Here is a 21214-nt window from a genome sequence, read left to right as displayed (position 1 = left end):
ATCTGCATAGTGGAGGGTTGATAATGACAGAGTAGGGTAGCTGTGAGGATTAAATGAGATAATGTAGGAAAAGGTCTTTGAAGATTTTATCATCATCATCATTACAATGCCTACGCGGCTGCCTTAGAATTCAAGGAACTGAACTGAATATTCTCTTAGATCTGAATCAGTAGCATTTTTCGAGTGGGGACAGGGAGGAGGACAGGACAGAGGTTCGTTTGGGAAAATCACATTTGGGTAGGTGCAGAGGAGAGGCTGCTCTTGTTTACCCTGGCATTGATGACAGTTTTCCTTTTCTTTTAAGCATGATGACCGTGAAGGCGAAGGCAGTGAGAAGTGGGTGAGCCGGGGCCGGGGCCGAGGAGCCTTCCCTCGCGGTCGAGGCCGGTTCATGTTCCGGAAATCCAGCACCAGCCCCAAGTGGGCCCACGACAAGTTCAGTGGGGAGGAAGGGGAGATTGAAGATGATGAGAGTGGGACAGAGAACCGAGAAGAGAAGGACAATTTACAGCCGACAACTGAGTAGTGGCCACTCTTGCTGGGAGCCCCTGCCCGAGGGAGAGAGGCGCCGGGAAGACGGCTGGTGAGGAGCTAAACAGAGGAGCCTCGAGAAGATTCTGAAAATCCCACCCCTACCCCCCACCAGCCATGCAAAATATCCTACAGCTGCCGAAGAGCATCCTGGCGTCCCACCAGACAGAGGCAGCTGGCCTGGGGTCAGGCCCAGCTCTTGAGCAGAACACACCATGTTGGGCTTTAGCTACGTGTTTCTCGTTTATTGTTGGTGTGTGGGGTGGGGGCTGGGGTAGGGAGGGCAGAGCGATAACTTGGATTTTGGTTTGTTCCCTGTTAGAAACCAACAGTTTTATTCTTCATTTCATTACATTTGGAGCTGAGGACTAATTTGATTTTCAGTCTCTTTATCCTTATTTTAAAAGCCCCCTCTTGTTTTTTTTTTTAGGCATATATAGTAACATTAGCAGAAAGATTTAATTTGGGCAACTTTGATTCTTAAGAGAAAACAAAGCATGTGAATAAATATTGATGTGTTCACCTCAGTTTGGGACCAAACTGCGTGGGTCTTTGTTAAACTTAGTTATGTATGTCGAGGAGGAGTTCAAGGCCTTTCTGACCACCTTGTGTTCCCCTTTCTGCGCAGCCATGTATCATGTGGTGTTGCTCCTAACCACACCCATGTGCGCACCTCCCCTCCCCCCAATATTTTCTGATTTCTTGTGGGCTGGGCTTCCCCTTCTCCACCAGCAGCTCCAGTATCCCAAACTTTCTAGTCCTGCTGATCCTCTCAGCAACAGGGGTGGAAACTGGATGGCAGTTTCTGGTCTGTTTTCTAAGAAACTTCTGACTTCTATTATCTTTACAAATATAAGATGAGAAAATAATTTTTTCAATATTTTTTATTAATCTTTTTATAAAATGAAAAGAAACTCCTATGATCGATTAAGGAAGGTGGTTATGGCTGGGTGGTTTGTGGGGGTTTTTTGTTTTGTGTTTTTTTCTTTTTCCTTTTTTTTTTTTTTAAACCTTAAGCTTTAAGTTGAAACATTCTCCGATGTTTGGGGGGAAAACATCCTCTTAAAATGGGTCCTTGTGCTTGCCTTCTGGGGAGGCGGTCCTGAGCAGGTGAATCATATGGCATTTATGCATATGTTATATGCGGACTGCACCCACCTTCCCCCCCAACCTTTGCCTCCTGGATTGTTATGCTACTTCCCCCTTACTTTGCTACATTTCTATAGTTAAGTTGGTTTTACTTGAATGATTCATGTTTAGGGGGGAAAAAAAATGAAAATACCCTTAAAATTTGTTTCAACTCCTCCTGCAAATAAAAAAATAAATGAAGTGGCAGATGTAAATGGCTCTGGTCATTGTCACCCTGAATGGGTGTGGGTGGGTGTGGTGGAGGGCAGGTGGTAGATGTCCCCCATAGCAGCTTCAGGGAACCAGAAAGATGAAATGTCTGGGGGGCTGGGCCCAGACTGTTGCAGCCCCATCCCCTCCAGCTGCACACAAGATTGTTCCGGGAGGAGCCTCAGCCAATCTGTGTTGAGTAATAACTCCTCATTCCCATTCCAGTGATTTTGCTTCATATCCTGTTTCTTAGACACCCTAGGAGAACCAGATTTTTCCACTCTTGTGTCATTGTAAGCAAGGACTTTGGCTTCCAAAGCAGTGGGGCAGGGGTCAAGGGGTGTGGATGACAGGCTTGGCCTTCAGCTGTGTGTTCACCACTAAGCAGGAAGATGATCTAAAAGCTAGCCCGGCCCACCTGGGACTGGCACTAACGTTTGCCAGCTCTGGCCTTGGCTGTAGGAAAGCACGAGTCTTGAAAGCTCCCAAAGTTGCCTTCCTGTCTTCCCCTGAGGAGAATCCCGAGGTGTTTCTGAAACCAAGCTAGGCCCCAGTGGAAAGGGTTTTTAAGCTTTTCCTTGAAGGGACTACAGGGATGAATACACCTTCCAGGGAAAGCAGCAATAACTTTGTGCACACTGAGCAACCACCCACTCCACCCATCCAGGACCCGTCTAAGAGCGGTTGCTGCCTGCTGGGGGCCCCACCCTGGTATGCTGTCTCGACTCCCATGCAGCTACTAATCAGGAGAGGGTAAGCCAGGGACGGCTGTGTGCCAGTGGCGAGTGGGAGACTCGGCCAAGGCTGGGATACGGAAGGGAGGTAGCTGGGCAGATAGCTTGTAGGGCAGCTGTGACCCCAGCACTGGCCAGAGGTCCTGGAGTCCTCACCCATAGTTGGGGCCGAGCCTGCCGATCCGGGCCGCCCCCTCTTACACCCACTCCCTGCACCAGAGCCCAACCTATGGGCTTGCGTCTCCGCCTCCTTGGCTTCCCAATCTCGCGGCTAGTCCCACCCTACCTGGCCCCAGTACTCGGCTGCTAACGCTACGCCATCCTCCCTGCTCGGCTCCGGAAGGAGCCCTGGAAGCCATGGGTATGTGCAGAGGGTTTGGGGTGGCTCTTCTGCCTGGAAATAGCATTAAAAGCCTACACCACTACTACGCTCTCCCGCTGTCCACTCTGGGCCCGGGACTCGCGCCAGGGCCAGTCAGCCCCGACTGGGCTCTTCTGAACCGTGTGCCCGCGCCATCCTCCTCCCGCAGAGGTGCTGGTCCTGGCCGGATATCGTGCGCAGAAGGAGGACGAGCTGAACCTGGCGCCTGGTGACGTGATCCGGCAGGTGTGCAAGGGGCCCGCACGGGGCTGGATGCGTGGAGAGCTGGGGGGCCGTTGTGGCCTCTTCCCGGAGTCCCTGGTGCAGGTGAGGTAGAGCCGAGCCGGAGGTCAGGCGGCGGTTCTCTGCGCACTCCCCAGGGAGCTGAGAGTCCCTCTCTCGGTGCGCTCTTTCGCAGGAGATCCCGGAGACCCTCCGCTGCTCTGGGGAGGCGGCGCCGAGACCGCGCTGTGCGCGCCGCCGAGGTGAGTGCTGGGGCACGTGGACGCGCGCGCGCGGAGCCTCAGCGCCCAGATTGTCCCCAACTCGCCTTGAAGGGCGAGGCTCTGGGCGGGGCTGCAAGGCCACGGCGCGACCCGTGATTGGTTCTCGAGTACAATGCTCCGCCCTGGGGTGGGGCCTGGACCCACGAAGGGCTCGAGCGCGTCCTGCCCCTCCCCCAGCTCCGCGGACTGGAGCGTGAGACTCAAGCTGCTTCCCTCTCGACCGACACCAGGTCGCTCAGTCAAATTTCTGGGCCCCCGAAGATGGTGCAAGGCAAACTTCAACTACACCCCGGAGCAGGCGGACGAGCTGCAGTTGCAAGCTGGGGAGATTGTGGAAGTGATAAAGGAGGTGAGGGGATGAGGTGATGAGAGGGGTTTGAGGGGAGACAATGGAATCTCTGAGTGAGGAGACATGGGGGCTGTGAGGTTGTGGGTGATGGAATTGATGAGGGGCACAGAAATGGGAAAGTGAGGGAGCAAGGGAGGAGAGGGGTCATCAGGCAGAATCGGGGTGAATCAGGGTTTAAGATTGCTAGGGAGACCCTTGGGGCAGAACCAGATGCCCCTGCGTCCTCCCCCCTTCCCAGATTGAGGACGGCTGGTGGCTGGGGAAGAAGAACGGGCAGCTGGGAGCCTTCCCATCCAACTTTGTGGAGTTGCTGGACAGTGGGCCCCCAAGTGAGACCTGGACCCTGTGACCCCGTGAACCCCTGTGACCAGACTACAATCTTCAGTGACCTGCCCCAGTGGCCTGAACCTGTGATCTGCACATCTTGCCCTATGACCCCTTTGACCTCTCCCATGACCTCAAGTGCATTAGCACCCTCCCTAACCTCACTATCCCCCACCAGGCCTTGGCAATCCAGACATCCCTTCAGTCATCCTTGGCCCCCAGCGGCCTCCCAAGGTAAAGTGGGTGGAGTGGGCAAAGAGTTGGTGAGTTCCTCTTAGGGGTTTGGAGGCTCAGTTTGGTCCTTGCCCTGCCCCCACTAGCTGAGCAGCCTGACCTATGACAGCCCTCCAGACTACCTGCAGACAGGTGAGCACCTTGCCAAAGGGTCCCTCAAAATCCTCTTCCCCAAGCCCCTGTGACTTGGGGGAGGGGTTGCCCAGGTAGGCTGATGGAGGAGGGAGCCTATGACTTGTTTGGGGAGGGGATTTGGCTTCAGTGAACTGAACTCCCCTCAGTCTCCTACCCTGAGACCTACAGGGTCCTGTTTGACTACCATCCTGAGGCCCCAGACGAGTTGGCGCTTCGGAGGGGCGATGAGGTGAAAGTGCTGAGGAAGGTGTGCAAGGCACAGGGAGGGCACGGGGACGGGGGATGTTGAGAGGGTGGGCTTAGGGAGGGGAGGAGCTTGGGGGTCTGGCTCATCTCCCCACGACCTCTTGTTCTCCCAGGTCACAGAGGATAAGGGCTGGTGGGAAGGAGAGTCTCAAGGCAAAAGAGGACTTTTCCCGGATAACTTTGTGCTCCCACCTCCCCCAGTGAGTACGGAGCCAGGCACCCTGGTGGCAAGGGGCAGTCCACTCTGGACAAAGTTGAGGGTGGCGGCTCTCGCTGGACACAGCTGGAGGGCCACCCACAAACGAGGGTGGACCTAGAAGTGTGAGGGCTCCTCTTCCGATTCTGACACTTTTTTCTGCGTAGATCAAGAAGCTGGTCCCACGGAAAGTGGTATCTCAGGAATCAGGTGGGTACCCAGGAAGCCTGGGACTGGGGAGTGATCTCTGGGAGGCCCACCAGTCCAGGTGCTCACAGACACCCATAGCTTCCCAGTGTTCCAGTACACACCCTTAGGAGGTACTCTCATGGGTTAAAGGCCTGGTAGGAATGTCTGGTGGGTCAGTGTTAGGACTGTGTCACTTCGTGTGTATTACTACATTCCTGTTCCTCTGTCCTGAGCATGTGGCTATCATTCTCATCAATGACCGTGTTTACGTTTGTTTCATTTTGTGAGGAAATGTATGGATCGGTATATCTGGGTCTTTGAGACTTTGTGTTCAGGTATCTATCAAGTGAGTCAGAGAATAGCTCTGTTTATGTGTCAGTGTATCTGTGGGATGTGTCTTTATGTTTTAATGTAATGCACACAATCCAAAAATATATGTAACGTATGTGTTTTAAAACTTAACAACGAACACCCGTGGTCGGTCACCCAAACCCAAGAACTAGAATTGCCAGTGGTTTGTGTATTCCTCTTTCCCTTCTGCTCCTCTCCCCACATCAGAGGTAACCAGTAACCACTATCCTGAATTTTTAGTAATTCCCTGGAGTTTTTAGGTGTATTCACTTATGTGCCTAAACAAGGTATCATTTAATATAGTTTTGTTTTGAGTTGTATAAAAATGGTATCATACGTTTATGGTTTTCTTGTTTCTAGTCAATATTATGTTTCTAAAATTCACATCCATGTTGTGTGTAGATGCAGTTTATTTATTTTTCTTTTCTTTTTAAATATTTATCTGGCCGCTCCAGGTCTTTGTTGAGGCACTCGGGATCTTCAGTCTTCACTGTGGCATGCAGGATCTTTTAGTTCCCGCGTGCAAACTCTTAGTTGCGGCAGGTGGGATCCAGTTCCCTGACCAAGGATCGAACCTCGGCGCCCTGCTTTGGGAGCACGGAGTCTTAGCCATGGGACCACTAGGGAAGTCCCTGTAGTTCATTTGTTTTTCCGTGTTGTTTACTGTTCCTTGCAGGAATTACTGCAGTTTGTGTATCTGGTCTATTCCTGGTTGGACGTTTTCACTGTTTATAGTTTCCACTCTTATAAACGGTGCTGCCATACACACTGGCTCCCAGTGTGCAGGCATAATGTTTCTCTAGATGTGGAGCGGCGCTCCTAGATAGTAGGGTATGTGAATAGTCAACTTTTATGAGGTAAAGTCACATTGGTTTCCAAAGGACTTGTACACTTCACTCCATCCCTGGTGTATGAGAGCATACTGATCCAAACCCTCTTAAATGCTTGCTATTATCAGATTTCATTATTTTTGTGAATCTGGCACAAAACAGCATCTCATTGTGGACCTCATTTCCCTGGTTAGTGATAGCTGTTGAGTTCTTTATATATTCTGATTATGGGATGTACATGTTATAGACAGTTTCAGCTTATGGCTTTTCTTTTTTTTTTTAATGAATAGGAGTTGTAAATTAAAAAAGCTTTTTTGAAGTAAGGTGATTTACAATATTATATTAGTTTCAGGTATACAACATAGTGATTCAAAATTTTTACCTCTTTTACTCCATTTAAAGTTATTGTAAAATATTGGCTATATTTTACAATAATAATAAATCCTTGAAGTGAAAGTCGCTCAGTCGTGTCTGACTCTTTGCGACCCCATGGACTATACAGTCCGTGGAATTCTCTAGGCCAGAGTACTGGAGTGGGTAGCCTTTTCCCTCTCCAGGGGATCTTCCCAACCCAGGGACCGAACCCAGGTCTCCCACATTGCAGGTAGATTCTTTACCAGCTGAGCCACGAGGGGAGCCCAAGAATATTGGAGTGGGCAGCCTATCCCTTCTCCAGTGGATTTTCTGGACCCAAGAATCGAACTGGGGTCTCCTGCATTGCAGGTGGATTCTTTACCAACTGAGCTTTCAGGGAAGCCCAATAAATCCTTACAGCTATTCAATAATAAATCCTTATAGCTTATTTATCTATATATCATTTTTAAAAATTAGATTCCTCATATGATCTAATTTTTAGTTTTAATTTAATTTTATGATCTAATCATATGAATGATATATGATATTTGTCTTTCTCTGTCTTCACTTAGCATGACAATCTCTAGGTCTATCCATGTTGCTGCAAATAGCATTATTTTGTTCTTTTTTATGGCCGAGTAATATTCCATTGTGTATATATACCACATCTTCTTATCCATTCCTCTGTAAATGGACATTTAGGTTGCTAGGAGTAATTTTAATGCACATATATCAATCTTATCTTTAATGATTAGTAGGTGTTTTTCTTGTTTAAGAAATCCCTTCCATGCCTGAAGTTCAGAAAGACAGTCATTTATATTTTCTTTAAAACTTGTAAAGGGTTGCTTTTCATTTTTAAGTGCTTTTATCTATGTAGCATTGATTTTAGTGAGTGATCCAATTACACTTTTTTCCATATAGACTATCACTTGTTCTAGCACTATATACTATTTCTGCATGTGAGTTTTATTGTGTTTTTTGAAAATTAGATATCCTGTTTATTCCTGGGCTATAGAAATATGTTGAATCTGTAAATCCTTAATACTTTTCTATGAAGACAGTCAATTTCCTCTGTGAGTAGTGACAGTTTGGCTCTATCTTTTCACTTCTTACAACCTTTTTAATTTCATTTTCTTACTTTATTTTAGTGGCTAGGATTGTAATACAATATTGAATAGAAATAGTAATACTGAATATCATTACTATGTTTCTGATTTTAAATGAAATGTTTCAAACTTTTTCCCTTTCACAATGATATTTGATGCTTAGATCTTTTGTAAGTGTGTTTTTGTCTGATTAAGGAAGATTCTATTTCTTTTGGAATTTTTATCAAAAGTGGGTATCAAATTTTCCATTGTTTATGTGAATGATTTGAAATGGTTAAATGGGTTTTCTTCTTTAATTTGTCGATGTAAAGATATTTGTAGGATTTTCTAATACTAAATCACCCTTATATTCCAGGGATGAATTCATATTGGTCATGGTTTATTTTTTTTTATATGCTATTGGGATACCATCTCAGTTTTTTTTCCCCTTTCAGATTTTCGCATTTATTTTTACTGTCTTCATCTGATTATCAATACTATACTGGCCCCTGAATGAGTTAAGGAATATATTTTTTTAAACCAATTATTTGTTTGTTTATTTTTGGCTGCACTGGGTCTTCATTGCAGCACATGGGCCCTTTGTTGCTGTGTGTGGGTTTTCTCTAGTTGTGGCGAGCAAGGGTTACTCTCTAGATGTGGTGTACGGGCTTCTCATTGCAGTGGCTTTTCTTGCTGCAGAGCTCAGGCTCAGTACCTGTGGCACACCGGTCTAGTTGTCCCACAGCATGTGGGATCTTCCCAGGCCAGGACTTGAACCCATGTCCCCTGCATCAGCAGGCAGATTCTTAATCCCTGGACCACAAAGGAAATCCCAAGGAATATACTGTTTTTTTCTTTCTTATCTTTATCTTTCAGATCTTACATAAGATGAGAATCGTCTTTCTCTGAAAGCTGATAAAATTTGCTTGTAGATTCATCTGGTCCTGTTCTCTTCTGTTATGGGAAAATTTTAAACTACTTCAGTTTTTTTTATAGTTATAAGCAAGTCTGGCTTCTGGCTAAAATTCTTTTTTTCTTTTTTCTTCCCTTCCCCACTTTCTGCTTAAAGGAACAGAAATAGCTCACATTTTCAGAAGTTGGAAACCCACAATCAGGATGTTGACATGGTCGTGTTCTCTGTGAAGGGTCTGGGGGAAGAATCTTTCCTTGCTTTTTCTTAGCGTCTGGCGGTCTGTGGCTTATAGATGCATCGCTCTGTTCTCTGTCTTGGTCTTCATAAGGTCTTCTGCCCTGTGTGTCTCTGTCCAAATTTCCCTCTGCTAATAAGGATACCAGTCACTGGGTTAGGGTCCACCCTAACCTAGTATGACCTCCCTATAACTTTATTACATCTACAAAGACCCCTTTACAACTGTTCTTTAGAGGACTTTTGCTTTGGATCTCAGAGGGAGAAGAAACCTCACACCTTAGGAGATGTACACAAGAAGCCTTCTGTCTCCTGCTTCCTAGTTAACCATGGTTGACCAAAAATCTCATGAAAATTCTTGAATCGGTTCTAGTGAGTTATATGTTCAAATTATCCATTTAATCAATATTTTCTAATCATTTATATAATGTTTTTCATAATATTCTCTTACAATCTTTTTAATCTAATCTGCGTCTGTAGTTACATCTTTTCTTCATTTCTAATAGTGTTTATTTTTTCCTCTCTCTTTTCTTATTCAATCTCGTGTTAGTATATTCTTATTCAGTCTCCTGTTACTATATTCTTATTCAGTCTCCTGTTACAATATTCAAATACTTTAAAAAAAATTCTAACCATTTTTAAGTGTACAGTAGTGTTAACTATATGCACATTGTTTTGCAAAAGATCTCCAGAAATTACCTTTGTTTTTTAACTCTAGTTTGCGATTCTTTTTCTTTGGTGATATATTGACGAGTTTAGACTATATTAATCATAATTATTTTAAAATATTTTTCAATGATTCTTTTCTTTTTTCATGTTTAACTTTTTTCATTTTTCTGAAATTTGCACTATATATTTATTATTTTAGTGATTGCTCTTGAAATTTACCAGATGTATTTAACTTTACAAGTCTGAATTCAAAGTCTTAACCTTTCTCCTGAACAAAACCTCCAACTATTGTTTTTTAATTATTTCTCCTTTCAATTCTGTAAGTGTTTTGTTTTATATATATTTGAGGATTTGTTTTTAGGCACATATACATTTGTAATTATTATCTCTTCCTGATGTATTCACCTGCTTATCATTATAACTCTCCCTCTTTGTCTTCAGTAATTTTTCTTGTCTCAAAGCTTGTTCTGTCTGATATTAACATTTTGGTACTATTATGGTTACTATTCGTGTGATATATCTTTCTCCAATCTTTTATTGTCAACCTGTTTGTGTCTTTAACTCTGTTGTCCACAGTATGTGGTTGGATCTTGTTTTTTTAATTCAGTCTGACATTCTCTGCCTTTAAATTGGGGTGTTTAGGTCAGGAGTTAGCAAATTATGGTTTATGGGCCAAATCTAGCCTGTCATCTTTTTGGGGGAACATGGGTGAAGAGCTTTACTAAGATAAATTCACATACAATTCACTCCTTTAAGTGTACAATTCAGTGGTGTTTAGTATAGTCATAGTTGTGCAACATCACCCACTGTACTTTAAAAGTTATATATATATTTGACCGTGTTGGGTCGTGGTTGTGGGATGCAGGATCTTCGATCTTTGTTATGGTATGTGGACCTTTAGTTGCACCCACAGCTCTTAACTGTGGCATGTGGGATCTCCTTCCATGACCAGGGATCAAACCCAGGCTCCTTGCATTGGGTGTGCAGAGTCTTAACCCTTGGACCACAAGGGAGGTTCCAACGGCTATACTGTTTAGCCCTTATCCCACCAGTTTCCCCATTCTCCCCTCCCCATCCCAAGACAACCACTAATCTTTGTCTTGATAGATCTGCCTACATTTCATATACATGATATCATATAATATATGGTCTTTCTAATGGGCTTCTTTCACCTAGAATAATATTTTCAAGTTTCATCCATTTTGTAGTATGTATGTAGTTCATTCCTTTTTATTGCTTAACAATATTCTTTTTAAAAAAATATGTATTTTTATTTATATTTTTGGCTGCCCAAGGTCTTAGTTGTGGCACACAGGATATTTTAGTTGCAGCATGTGGGATCTATTTCCCTGACCAGGGATCAAACCTGGGCCCCTGTACTGGCAGATGGAGTCTCATCCACTGTGCCACCAGGGAAGTCCTGGCTATGAACTTTTGTGTACAATATTTTCTGTGGATATGCTTCTATTTCTCTTGGGTATATACCAGTGAAAAAAATTCTTCCAGGGGAAGATCCCCTGGAGAAGGGAATGGCAACCTACTCCAGTATTCTTGCCTGGAGAATTCCATGGACAGAGGAGCCTGGTCAGCTACAGTCCATGGAGTCACAAAGAGTTGGACACAACTGAGCAACTAACATACACACACACACACACGATCTATTTTTAACTTTGAGAAGAACTGGCAGGCTGTTTTCCAAAGTGACTACCATTTTATATTCCTGCTAGTAGTGTATGAGGGCTGCAGTTTCTCCACATTCATACCAATACTTGTTATTATCTGTCTTTTGATTGTAACTATCCTGGTGGATGTGAAATGCTATTTCATTGTGGTCTTGCTTTGCATTTCTCTGAAAGCTAATGATGTGGAGTATCTTTTCCTGTTTATTGGCTACATGTATACGTTCTTTTGAAGAAATGGTCATTTGCCCAATTTTTAGTTGGGTTGGCTTTTTACTATTTAATTGTGGGAGTTCTTTATATTTTCTAGGTAAAAGTCCCTGATGATGTATGATGTGCAAGTATTTCCCCCCATTCTTTGGGTTGGCTTTTCACTTTCTTGATGGTGTTCTTTGATGCACAAAAGTTTAAAATTTTTTTGAAGTCACACTACCCATTTTTTCTTTGGTTGCTGTGCTTTGGGTGTCATAGCAGTGAAACCAATGCCAAATCCAAAGTTGCACACCATATTGATTGAGTGCTCTTCAACCATGGCAGTGAAGCTGCTGACCCTTCTCTGTCCCACCCTGTAGAATGGCCGCATGGACCAAGGCAGCAGGGACTCGGGGAAGGAAGGGAGCAGGCAAGAACACCATCAGGCACAAATACTTCTCAGATTATTTTACACCTTTGGTCAGTATCCCAGTGCTGAAATGGTGGTTTGTCACTTTTAATCCAGCTTTATAGTTGCTGTGTGGGGAGAGGGTTTATCTACCACCTACCTCACTCAGCCATAGTCAAACCCTGCTTCTGTTACCCATTCCTTTTAACACTGCTTTCAAATTTTAACTCCTTGTCTCATTCTACTTCTGGTTTACTAATTCTCTCTCTAGCTTTTATCTAGGTTTAATCTGCTGTTTAACCTATACATTGCATTTTATTTCACAAATACTAACTCATTCCTTTTAACATCGTTTTCAAATCTTCACTCCTTGTCTCATTCTACTTCTAGTTACTAATTCTCTCTCTAGTTTTTATCTAGGTTTGATCCGCTGTTGAACCTATACACTGCATTTTATTTCACAAATGCTATTTTTCATCTCTAGTAGTTCAGAACTCTTTTTTTCTCTCCCCCAAAAATCTGCTTGTTTATGCCTAATGGTCCTTTTCTTGCATGCTCGCCCTTTATTTCTTCAGATATATTATGCATGACTGCGCTGTGTTCCCTTCCTGACACTTCCAGTATCTGCTGTGTGTTGCGTTTGCTGACTCCTGCTCTCAGTGGTCTGCCATCTCGTGTGTTTTAGGATCTTTGTATATGATCCCAATCTGTGGGAATCTGGCAAGTAGGGAAAAAACTTCCAGAGAGGACTTGCTTTTACTCCTGCCAGTAGCCAGAGGGCACCAACCAGCAGCGACCACTGCAGTCCTCCGGAAGAAGGTGGTGCTAGGTTCTCGCTGCTCTGTGGCTACCGCGCTGTGGGCCTGTGATGAGCCAAGGGAGCAATGCCCGGGCCACCTGCTCCTCACAGTTCCCCCGCTCTGTAGCCACAAAGTAGGGCTACTCTCTCACTTCCTTTCTGGCCCCAGTTCCTCCCTTTTTTGTGGATTTCTCCTACCTCTCTTATGTCCAGTGGTGCCTTAAAATTGTATCCAAAAGCAGGATATAATTGCTGTCTAGTGGGAGGGTCCCACAGAACACCTAACCAGCCACACTATAAGAAGCTGGAGTCGGTTAACATTTCCTGAGCATTTGACTATATGCCAGCCACTAAGCACCTCACGGGTTGTCACTCAGACCTCACAGAACCCTACCGGATGGGTATTCTTGTTATCCATGTTTTATGGGTGAGGACAGAGGGCACAGAAAGGTTAAGTTACCAGCCAGGTTCCCACCCACCTGGCAAGTAATAGAGCAGGAATTCCAAGCCTGCTGTCTGGCTGTAGGAGCCATGCTCTCGCCCACTGCGACCCATTATTGGGGGATTCTGTTTGTATCTGGGTGTGATACCGTGTGTGTAAGTCAGCTTCAGCATGCGTGCATGTGCCCGGGTGGCTGTTTCTGTAGCTGTGGAGGTGAATGTCACTTGTGCGACTGCCTTCAGATGCTCACTGACTTCTCCGTGTGGCCTTCCCTGATGGCCCTATTTAAAATTATACACGCCCCCCCCCCCCCCCCCACTTATTCTTCCTCAGTACGACTAATAAATCTCTGGCGTGCGTGCTAAGTTGCTTCAGTTGTGTCCAACTCTTTGCAGCCTTATGGGTTATAGCCCACCAGGCTCCTCTGTCCATGGGCTTCTCCAGGCAAGGATACTGGAGCCCTCCTCCATGGGATCTTTCAGACCCAGGATCAAACCTGCGTTTCTTTCATCTGCATTGGCAGGTGGGTTCTTTACCATTAATGCCTCCTGGGAAGCCCAATAACTATCTAACGCACTCCATAGTTTATCTTTTTTTAAATATTGATTTGTTTGGCTGTATCCGGTCTTAGTTGCGGCATGTGAGATCTTCCTTTTGTCATGTGAGATCTTTCGTTGCAGCACGCGGGCTCCAGAGCACAGGCTCAGTAGTTGTGGCACGCGGGCTTAGTTGCTCCGCAGCATGTGGGATCTTAGTTCCTCGACCAGGGATCGAACCTGTGTCCCCTGCATTGCAAGGGGGATTCTTAAGCACTGGACCACCAGGGAAGTCCCCACAGTTTACTGCTTTTGCTTGTGTCGGTGTCTCCAGTAGAACACGGGCCCTCTCTGGCTGCTGTGGGGCCAGCACACCATAAGGGCGGGTGCAGCCCATGCCCAGGTTGGAGGCTGCTGCAGTGGTTCCCGTGAAGATGGTGTGACTTGATCTAGAGAGCGAAGTCGTGGAGGTGAGGATGTGTGGCTGGATTCAGGGTGTGTTTAGAACAGACAGGACTTACTGATGGTTTGTGCGTGCGGCATAAAGGAATAAAGGTGTCAAGGGGGACGCCTCACTTTGTCATCTGAGTGAGTGGGCGAGTGGGTGAGATGGGGAACACTGGGAAAGGGCCAGATTCCGAGGACAAGGAGGTTGAGAAGCCAGAGGTTAGCTCTGCTCAGTGTGTGATGCTAAGTGGAAATACTGCGAGGGCCACTGGGTATGAGTCTGGAGTCCAGGGAAGAGGAAGGGACTAGAGCTGAAAATCTGGCAGTTGTTGGCTTATTGATGATAATTAGACTCATAAGACTGGATGAAGTCTCCTAGGGAGTAGACATGATAGAGAAGACAGAGGAGGGAGTGTGGACTGGAAGCGGAGTGGCTGTTGCCGTGTCCAGGAAGCAGAAGAGTCTGAACCAGCCGTGGGCACTAAGCTGAGTACAAGTCGTAGAAAAGCATGGATTAAAAATCGGTGGGATTTGGAGCCGTCTCCCCACAAAGCCTCCCTGACAACTCTTTGGGGTGTTCCTGGGTGGTCAGTGTCCCCAGAGCTCCCAGCAGCCGGTCAAATATGATTCATCTCGTTACTAGTCCCTGGGCACAGCACAGGACAGGGTCAGTGACTCTTAGATGAAAGGAATGAGTGAGTGAACAAATGTCCCTCTTCCCTCCTAGCTCCTATTAAGGAACCCAAAAAGATGGTGCCCAAAACAGTCCTCCCTACAGCCAAGAAGCTGGTGACAGCTCCCACTGAGCCCAGCAAAACCAAGTAAGGAGCGGGGTATGGGGGAAGGAGGATACAAAAGAAATGCCGCTCCCTGCCCCCAGCCCCGGGTCTGATGGGGACATGTTTTAGGCCATCTTGGACACCCAGCGGAGACAGTCAGAAGCGCCCCTCCCGAAACTCCAGTAAGTCTCATTGCCTCCCTGAAGTGGGGTGAGCCCTGGGGTGGTTGTGCTAAGGGGACAGAGATGGGGAGTGGCTTGGGGTCCAAGTAGGCCTGGATTCCTGAGGGTCTGCTCTCACAGGCTCCAACAGCAGTTTCCAGCCTGGCAGAAAGCGATCTAAGACACAGGCTTCCCAGCAACGCCCTGCAGCCAGTCAGGTGAGAGGCATGATACCTGGGAGAGCAGGGATCCTAGACGGAGGCTGGTTCCCAGGGGTGTGGCCTGTGAGGGTGAAGGAGCCCAGGCTGAGGGGAACCAGACTCAGACCATCAAGGTACCCATCCCTTGGCTGAGTCCGCACCCCCATCACTACAGGATGAAAAGCAGAGCCGCCTTACAAAGGGCCCTCGTGTGAATAAAACCCCAGTTCTGAACAAGACCTCCAGCCCAGAGAAGACACCAGCTCTGGATAGGGCCCCCAAACCAGAGAAGACCCCACCTCCAGATAAGACCCCTAGTCCAGAGAAGACTCTGTCTCCAGATAAGTCCCCTAACCCAGAGAAGACCCCACCTTCAGAAAAGATCCTCACTCCAGAGGAAACCCTAACTCCAGAGAAGGTCCCTACCCTAGAGGAGACCCCAACCCTGGAGGACAAGGCCCCCAGTCCAGACAGGGTCCTTTCTGTGCATGAGGCCCAGGTCCCAGAAATCCTACTTGAAGAAGAGGCCGCTGGTCCAAAGATGGCCGCTCCGGGGGACGAGGCCCCCACCCTAGGAAAGGTCTTGACCCCGGAGCCTGTGCTCTCTGAAGAGGCCTCCGCCGGAGCCAACACTCAGTCCCATGACTTCTCTCCGGAGGAAGACGCCCCGCCAAATGCCAGGTCTCTTGAGGCCAGTGAGGCTCAATCCCAAGAGGAGGTGCACAAGCCAGAGGGGCCCCCCCTCGGCATGGTGAAACAGCCCCTGGAGAGGAGGGCCAGCTCCCCTCTCCAGTCCGAGTCCAACCCCAAGTCAGGGTCCGCGCCTGCCCACCCTCAGGCAGAGGCGACGACCCTCCTGGAGGAGGCACCAGCAAAGGCTGAGGCTACCCCCAAAGAGGAGGAGTCTCCCAAAGAAGGGGTGCCCTCCAAAGAGGTAACCCCTGCTCAGAAGAATGCGGAGTCCCAAACACCTCCCACCCTGCTCTCCTCGGCCCCGCCAAATCTCACAGACCGCAGAAGTGACGGAGACGACATGCTGAGGATAAAGGACCAGGTGGAGGCTTTAAGGAGGTCGCTGGAGCAGATGGGGGTGCAGCTGGAGTAAGTGGGGAGAGGTGCGGGGAGGCGAGGGGTGCGGGCTCTAGGCTTGCCCGGCCCACCCGTTCCCCTGGGTCTCCCGCGTCCGCAGAAAGAAGCTAACTGACATCTGGGAGGAGCTGAAGAGCGAGAAGGAGAAGCGCCTACTGCTGGAGGTGGGTGGGGTGCGGGTCCCAGGCGGGGCGGGGCAGGGCGGGGGTGGGCGGCTGGCCCTCCCCTGACGCCCTCTCCCCACTAGGTTCAGATGAAGCAGAGGGACCGGGGCTCCATCCACGCGCAGACGCAGACGCACTGAGGGTGGGCCCGGGAGGGACTGCGGCGGGACCTGGAGCGAAGTCAGGCTCCGGCCACCCACGTCCTTGCACACGTCTTCGGAAAACGCCGGAAAGTAAACTCAGCAGAGTACGCGCGCCACGCCTCCCTGGTCCGTGCGGGGCGGGGCCTGCGCGGCGGGGCGGGCGCTCGCGCTCGCGTTCGCGTTCTCCGCCGTCCGCATTCCTGGCAGTAGCTCGCGGGCACATCTGGCCAACATGTGGCTCCCATTACCGTTCCCAAGGCCTGCGCACGGCTATTTTTATCCACCGGATGGCCGGGGGAGGGTGTCTCCTACGGACGCCAGCTCCCCCCAACGCTGGAGAAATGGCAGGCAGTAGGGGCCCTGGAGGGTTCGGGGATCTGCCCGCGGGCCGGATTCCGGAATCCAGCTGTGCGCCAGGGGAGGGGCCGGGCCGGCCTGCTCTCCAGCCCAGACCCCTCCCAGTTGGTCTCACTGCCCTTTCAGAGGGACTCATAGGAATGCAGTGACGGACACGAACTCCACGGTCCAGCTCAGGCACACTGGTTACACTGGGGGTAGTAGCGCCTTAGCGTCAAGGTCAGGGTCCCGAGGCCTTGTGTGCATGTGTGTGTGTAGAGACAGGGGCGACCTGTACCCAGGCGTTTCCCGGTAAGGAATGCACTTCAAGGAATGCGGTTGACTTGTGTGCATGTGTCTGTGGGTGCAGCAGGCGTGTATTTTTGCCATGTGTGAACTGAACGCAAGCATGTGTGCCGAGGTGTGAGTTGCATGGAAGGAGGTGGGCAGCCTGGTAGAGGGATCTCAACCCTAGGGCCCCCGACATGGTAAGAGCCTGGGGGTTATTAGAAGCAAAGGTAACAGAGGGAGACTGAGTCACTGAGAATGCAGCTTTCATTGGTCACGTCACCTCTTAACCGTCCCCCAGAGAGGGGATGGGGTCCCAGCGTCCTACCCTACCCCCAGGGCGTTCTGGCCGGACAAGGGAAGGGTGTGTCCCAGAGGGCCAGAATCCAGGCCCGATAGCACCAGGGGAGCCGTGGGGGCGGGCCCTCCATAGCACCGTGGGCAGGGGCAGTCCAAAGGTCCTGGGGCAGCTCCGAGCCCCTACGCATGTCCTGGACGCTGAGCACCTTGCAGCGCGAGTGGGGCCGGTCAGTAATAGTGCATGCGGCCCAGGGTGCCCGTGCCCGTGGGGCTGGGCCCCAGCGTGCCAGTGCCCAGCAGGTCCGGCTGTCCGGTGCGCCAGATCTCTCGCAGAATCCGTTCCCGTTCCTCCAGCCGCTGTGCCCGCTCCAGCTCCTCCGCGGAAGTGAAGACATTGACGCTCAGGGGCCCGTCGGGCTCCGCGGACAGCTCGGGGCCCGGCAGCGTGTCGTCGGGGCCCAGCCGCGTCACCGTGTCCTCCTCGTCGTCGTCGTCCTCGTCATCCTCGGCCTCCAGGGTGCTGCTGCGGGGGTCCCGGCGTGGGGAGGGGCCGCGGGGTCGCGGGCGGGGTGCACAGGAGATGCTGATGACTAGCAGGCACAGGGTGAGGAGCAGCCCAAAGCAGACGCCCAGCACGAAGTAGAGGCCAAAGCTCTCAGGGTTAGCTGGGGGTCAGAGGGCAGAAGTCATGGAGGGGGCCTGATGCGCGGGGGTCATCCCATCTCGAAAAGACTCCAGGTTCTAAGTTGGGGGGGCAAAGACAGCACCCCCTATTTGAAGGACCTTAGTAGCCGCCATTGGGCAGTCGGGGGAGTGAGGATGGCGGTGGGTGGGAGTAGGTAACTGGCTAAGCGCGGGGGGGGGGGGGGGGTGGGGGGGGGGGCGAGGGGCGGGCGGCGTATAGTCAGTGGCGGGAAGGATGGGGTGGAGGGGGGCCTGATGGGGCGGGGAGGGGTCCGTGTCTCGGGGTCTGCCCTCACCGCGGATGTGCGCGTAGGCCGCCAGGCTGTTGCTGAGCAACTCCATGTCCCTTCGAGGGGCATCCATGCTTCTCTGGGGGCGCAGCTCCCCTGTCAGTCTGCGAGGTCAGTAAGGTCAGATCCTTCGCCCTCTCTAGAGCCGACCGTGTCCCCGCTTCCTCCTCGGGGCAGCTCCGCTCCCTGGAAGGGCAGCCCCAGCCAGGTTCCACCCAGGAGAGAGCGGCTTCCTAACTTCCTTGCAGACTTGGGCCCTGGCTGGGAGGGGGTAATTGTCCTTCCCCGGGCGCAGGCACCCCAACAACCTAAGGGACCGGGGAGTGAGCCGCAGGAGGCTCCGCCTCCTAGTGGGGTCCCCAAAAGAAGCCTGCTTTTGCCGTCCGGGAAGCGCGATGGAGGAGGGAGACGCGGGCGCCTTCCCACTCCCTGGGCGGGCTCCGGGAAGGGAAGCCGCCTCTCTCTTCCATCCCGCCCGCCCCGTGGGGATCCCTCGGCCCGGAGGCCGGGGCTCACTCACCGTCAACGCCCCGCTTCCCTGCTGCCCGGCCCCGGCGCGTCCAGCGGCCGCAGACACCCGGGGCCCGGCCGCTCCCGTCCCGTCCGGTCCCGGCCGCCCGCCCGCCTGTCCGCCCGGCTCGGCTCCCAGGCCGCAGCAGCGCGGGCCGGACTCGGGCTGATGGATCGGCCGGCGGAAAGTTTCCTCCGAGGAAAGAGGAGGGACGGGGCGGGGCGGGGCGGGGGAGGCGGGGAGGAAAAGGGCCGGGAGAGGAAGGGGAGAGGAGGGTGAAGTGAGGGGGGCGGCCTGAGGGGCCGTCTGCTCCCCCACAGGAAACCGCTGGGGAGGCGGGTTGCAGGGACCCGCCCCCAGGCTGCTAATAACAATAATGAGGATGGGGTTCTGCCGAGGTGCCAGGCAATGGGCTAAATCCTTTACAATATTTTTTTTCATTTAATCCTAACCCTATAACTTGGGGACCATTATCCTGGATAAGTCAGCTGAGTCATGGAGAGACTAAATAGCTTTACCCCAATGGTCAGGATTTGAACCCACAGTTCTCTGACCCCGGGCTCTTAACCCCTTCCCTAAACCTTGTCTTCCTCCCTGGAGGTCCCCTCACCCAGGGGAGACTGTCCCTTTCCCCAGTTCAGATGCCAGACCTCTCCCAGATGCTCTGCCACAATGTCCAGGGCCCGGGCTCTCCACCCCTCCTCTCAGAGCCCCCTTCACGAGTGTGTCCAGCTGGCCCAGCTCTGGTCGTGCAGGATTAATGAATGTTGGACTATGGCTTCAAGCCAGACCCAGGCCAGCCTTGCAGAGCCCAGCCCAGGGCTTCTGCTGGCCCCTGTGCCCTTCTGCCACCAGAGCACAGGGCAGAGGTGTGTTTGGCTCTGGGCTAAACCTGCTGGTGCATGTGTGTGCATTTCCACCCAGGCTCAGGGCTCGTGCCTGCAACATGTGTGTGATCAGCATGCGGCCAGGTCTTCTTCCTGCCCAGACTCCCAGGCCCCCCCTTTCGGGCCCCCCTTCCTGTGCTGGGCCTGGGGTGAGGGGGAGGCCTTCTTGGCAGGAGCCTTAGAGAGGAGGAGGGAAGGAAAGGGGGAGAGGAAATTGCAGACATAGCTGAAGGCACAGCCTGAGGCCTTGGGGCCAGTGACCCCCCTTTCTGTCCAGGCTGGAGACCCCCGCTCCCAGTCCTGAGTCTGGGTTCAAGCAGAGGGCAGATCTGGTTGGGAAAAGAACTAGGATGACTACTATGGGGGAGGGGAGAGGGGCTTTTGGTGTCTCTGTGACTGTTTAGTCTGTTCTATGAGTGTGTGTGGAGGTATGTCTGCCTATGTTTGTATATCTGTGTCTATTTTCGTGTTGCATCTGCCTGAGCGCTTTTGTGGGGTTGAGTATGTCTGTGTATCAGTCCATTCAGCTGCTGGTCAACAAATGCTAATTGGTCTGCTTAGCACTTCCTAGTAATGGGCTTCAGCAGTAAATAGCAGGGACGCAAATCTTGGCTCTCTTGGAGCTGCCACTAAGGCGGAGAGACAGACAATACGCAGGGAAGATGGTCCTGGGTGCTGCTGAGTGCTCAGAGGGCGATGGAGTGGCGCGGTGGGGTAAAGAACACTTGGGGCAGCTCTTGCATGTGACATGGGGAGAAGCTTGAATCCTGAAGAAGGGGCAGCTGAGCTGAGGTCTGCAGGAGGGTGTCGGGCAGGAAAAAGGCTGAGGGCCCCCGAGGTAGGAGTGTCTGGCCTCACCTGGCTCCCGGGGGCACAAGGGAGGGTGAGGGGGTGATTGTGAAGGGGCTGGCAGGCCTGAGGAGGCACTTGGATGTTATTGCAAGTGTGATGGGAGCCCCTAGTTTCCATCAGAGAGTGTCATGGTTCCGTGACGCACTTCGGAGAGGTCCCGGGGGTGAGCGGGGGAGCTCTGGGTAGGAAAGGGGCTGCAGGGCAAGAATGGAAAGAGGGGGAGCCGCGTGCTGGCTGGCAGCCAGCCAGGCCAGCAGTGGCTGAGGGCTGGGACCAGGGGGGCTGGTGGAGGTGAGCCAGGTTCAGACGCTGATGGGAGTGGCGCAGGCTCTCTGCACTGCGGGAAGCAGGAATGGAGGACCACTGCTTGGATTGGGCCCGAGCACCCGAGGAAAGCTCAGGCTGGGGAGCACGATGTAGGGAATTTAAGTTCCATTTCAGGTGGTT

At 50.8% G+C, this 21214-nt stretch overlaps 3 protein-coding genes across 9 annotated transcripts in view; 2 read left to right on the top strand and 1 right to left on the bottom strand.

Moving 5' to 3' along the window:
• The window catches only part of THRAP3 (thyroid hormone receptor associated protein 3), a 70251-nt gene extending 68377 nt beyond the window's left edge, over nt 1-1874 (top strand). For all 4 annotated transcript variants that reach the window (XM_006077584.4, XM_006077586.4, XM_025289071.3 and 1 more), the window contains one exon: nt 305-1874. In XM_006077584.4, coding sequence (XP_006077646.1) covers nt 305-526 — 222 coding nt within the window. In that variant the 3' untranslated portion in view covers nt 527-1874. The remainder of the gene's footprint in view (nt 1-304) is intronic.
• Nucleotides 1875-2688: 814 nt separating this feature from the next.
• Nucleotides 2689-16731, top strand: SH3D21 (SH3 domain containing 21). 3 transcript variants are annotated; one of them, XM_044945247.2, is made up of 16 exons: nt 2689-2964; nt 3134-3210; nt 3383-3449; nt 3701-3819; nt 4058-4148; nt 4322-4377; nt 4464-4509; nt 4659-4759; nt 4872-4958; nt 5122-5164; nt 14811-14904; nt 14992-15044; nt 15165-15241; nt 15399-16324; nt 16413-16476; nt 16560-16731. In XM_044945247.2, exons 1-16 carry the CDS (start codon nt 2961-2963, stop codon nt 16614-16616), a joined length of 1962 nt encoding a protein of 653 aa, XP_044801182.2. In that variant the 5' UTR covers nt 2689-2960; the 3' UTR covers nt 16617-16731. The 3 variants fall into 3 exon arrangements, with proteins under 3 accessions (XP_044801182.2, XP_006077644.4, XP_044801183.2); XM_006077582.4 differs by having other exon boundaries at nt 2695-2964; nt 3134-3291; XM_044945248.2 differs by lacking the exons at nt 2689-2964; nt 4058-4148 and having other exon boundaries at nt 3137-3210.
• Nucleotides 16732-17492: 761 nt separating this feature from the next.
• EVA1B (eva-1 homolog B) lies at nt 17493-19296 on the bottom strand. Of its 2 annotated transcripts, none has more exons than XM_025289076.2 (3): nt 19038-19296; nt 18524-18703; nt 17493-18208 (listed from the first exon to the last, which is right to left on the bottom strand). In XM_025289076.2, exons 2-3 carry the CDS (start codon nt 18588-18590, stop codon nt 17772-17774), a joined length of 504 nt encoding a protein of 167 aa, XP_025144861.1. In that variant the 5' UTR covers nt 18591-18703; nt 19038-19296; the 3' UTR covers nt 17493-17771. The 2 variants fall into 2 exon arrangements, with proteins under 2 accessions (XP_025144861.1, XP_006077643.1); XM_006077581.3 differs by having other exon boundaries at nt 18524-18621; nt 19038-19283.
• Nucleotides 19297-21214: the final 1918 nt, after the last annotated feature.

This window comes from Bubalus bubalis, chromosome 6 (genome assembly GCF_019923935.1).
Source record: "Bubalus bubalis isolate 160015118507 breed Murrah chromosome 6, NDDB_SH_1, whole genome shotgun sequence".
Taxonomy (NCBI): domain Eukaryota; kingdom Metazoa; phylum Chordata; class Mammalia; order Artiodactyla; family Bovidae; genus Bubalus; species Bubalus bubalis.
The sequence above is the reverse complement of the archived record's forward strand: the minus strand, read 5'-3'. Positions and strand labels throughout refer to the sequence as shown.

Bases quoted from the DNA above. Each gene is read 5' to 3' on its own strand.
- EVA1B (XM_025289076.2), bottom strand. From the start codon at position 18,590: ATGGATGCCCCTCGAAGGGACATGGAGTTGCTCAGCAACAGCCTGGCG. The intron at 18,209-18,523 runs GTGAGGGCAGAC...TCTGACCCCCAG, and splicing joins GGCCTACGCGCACATCCGCG to CTAACCCTGAGAGCTTTGGC.
- SH3D21 (XM_006077582.4), top strand. The intron at 3,820-4,057 runs GTGAGGGGATGA...CCCCCTTCCCAG, and splicing joins TTGTGGAAGTGATAAAGGAG to ATTGAGGACGGCTGGTGGCT. The intron at 14,905-14,991 runs GTAAGGAGCGGG...GACATGTTTTAG, and splicing joins ACTGAGCCCAGCAAAACCAA to GCCATCTTGGACACCCAGCG.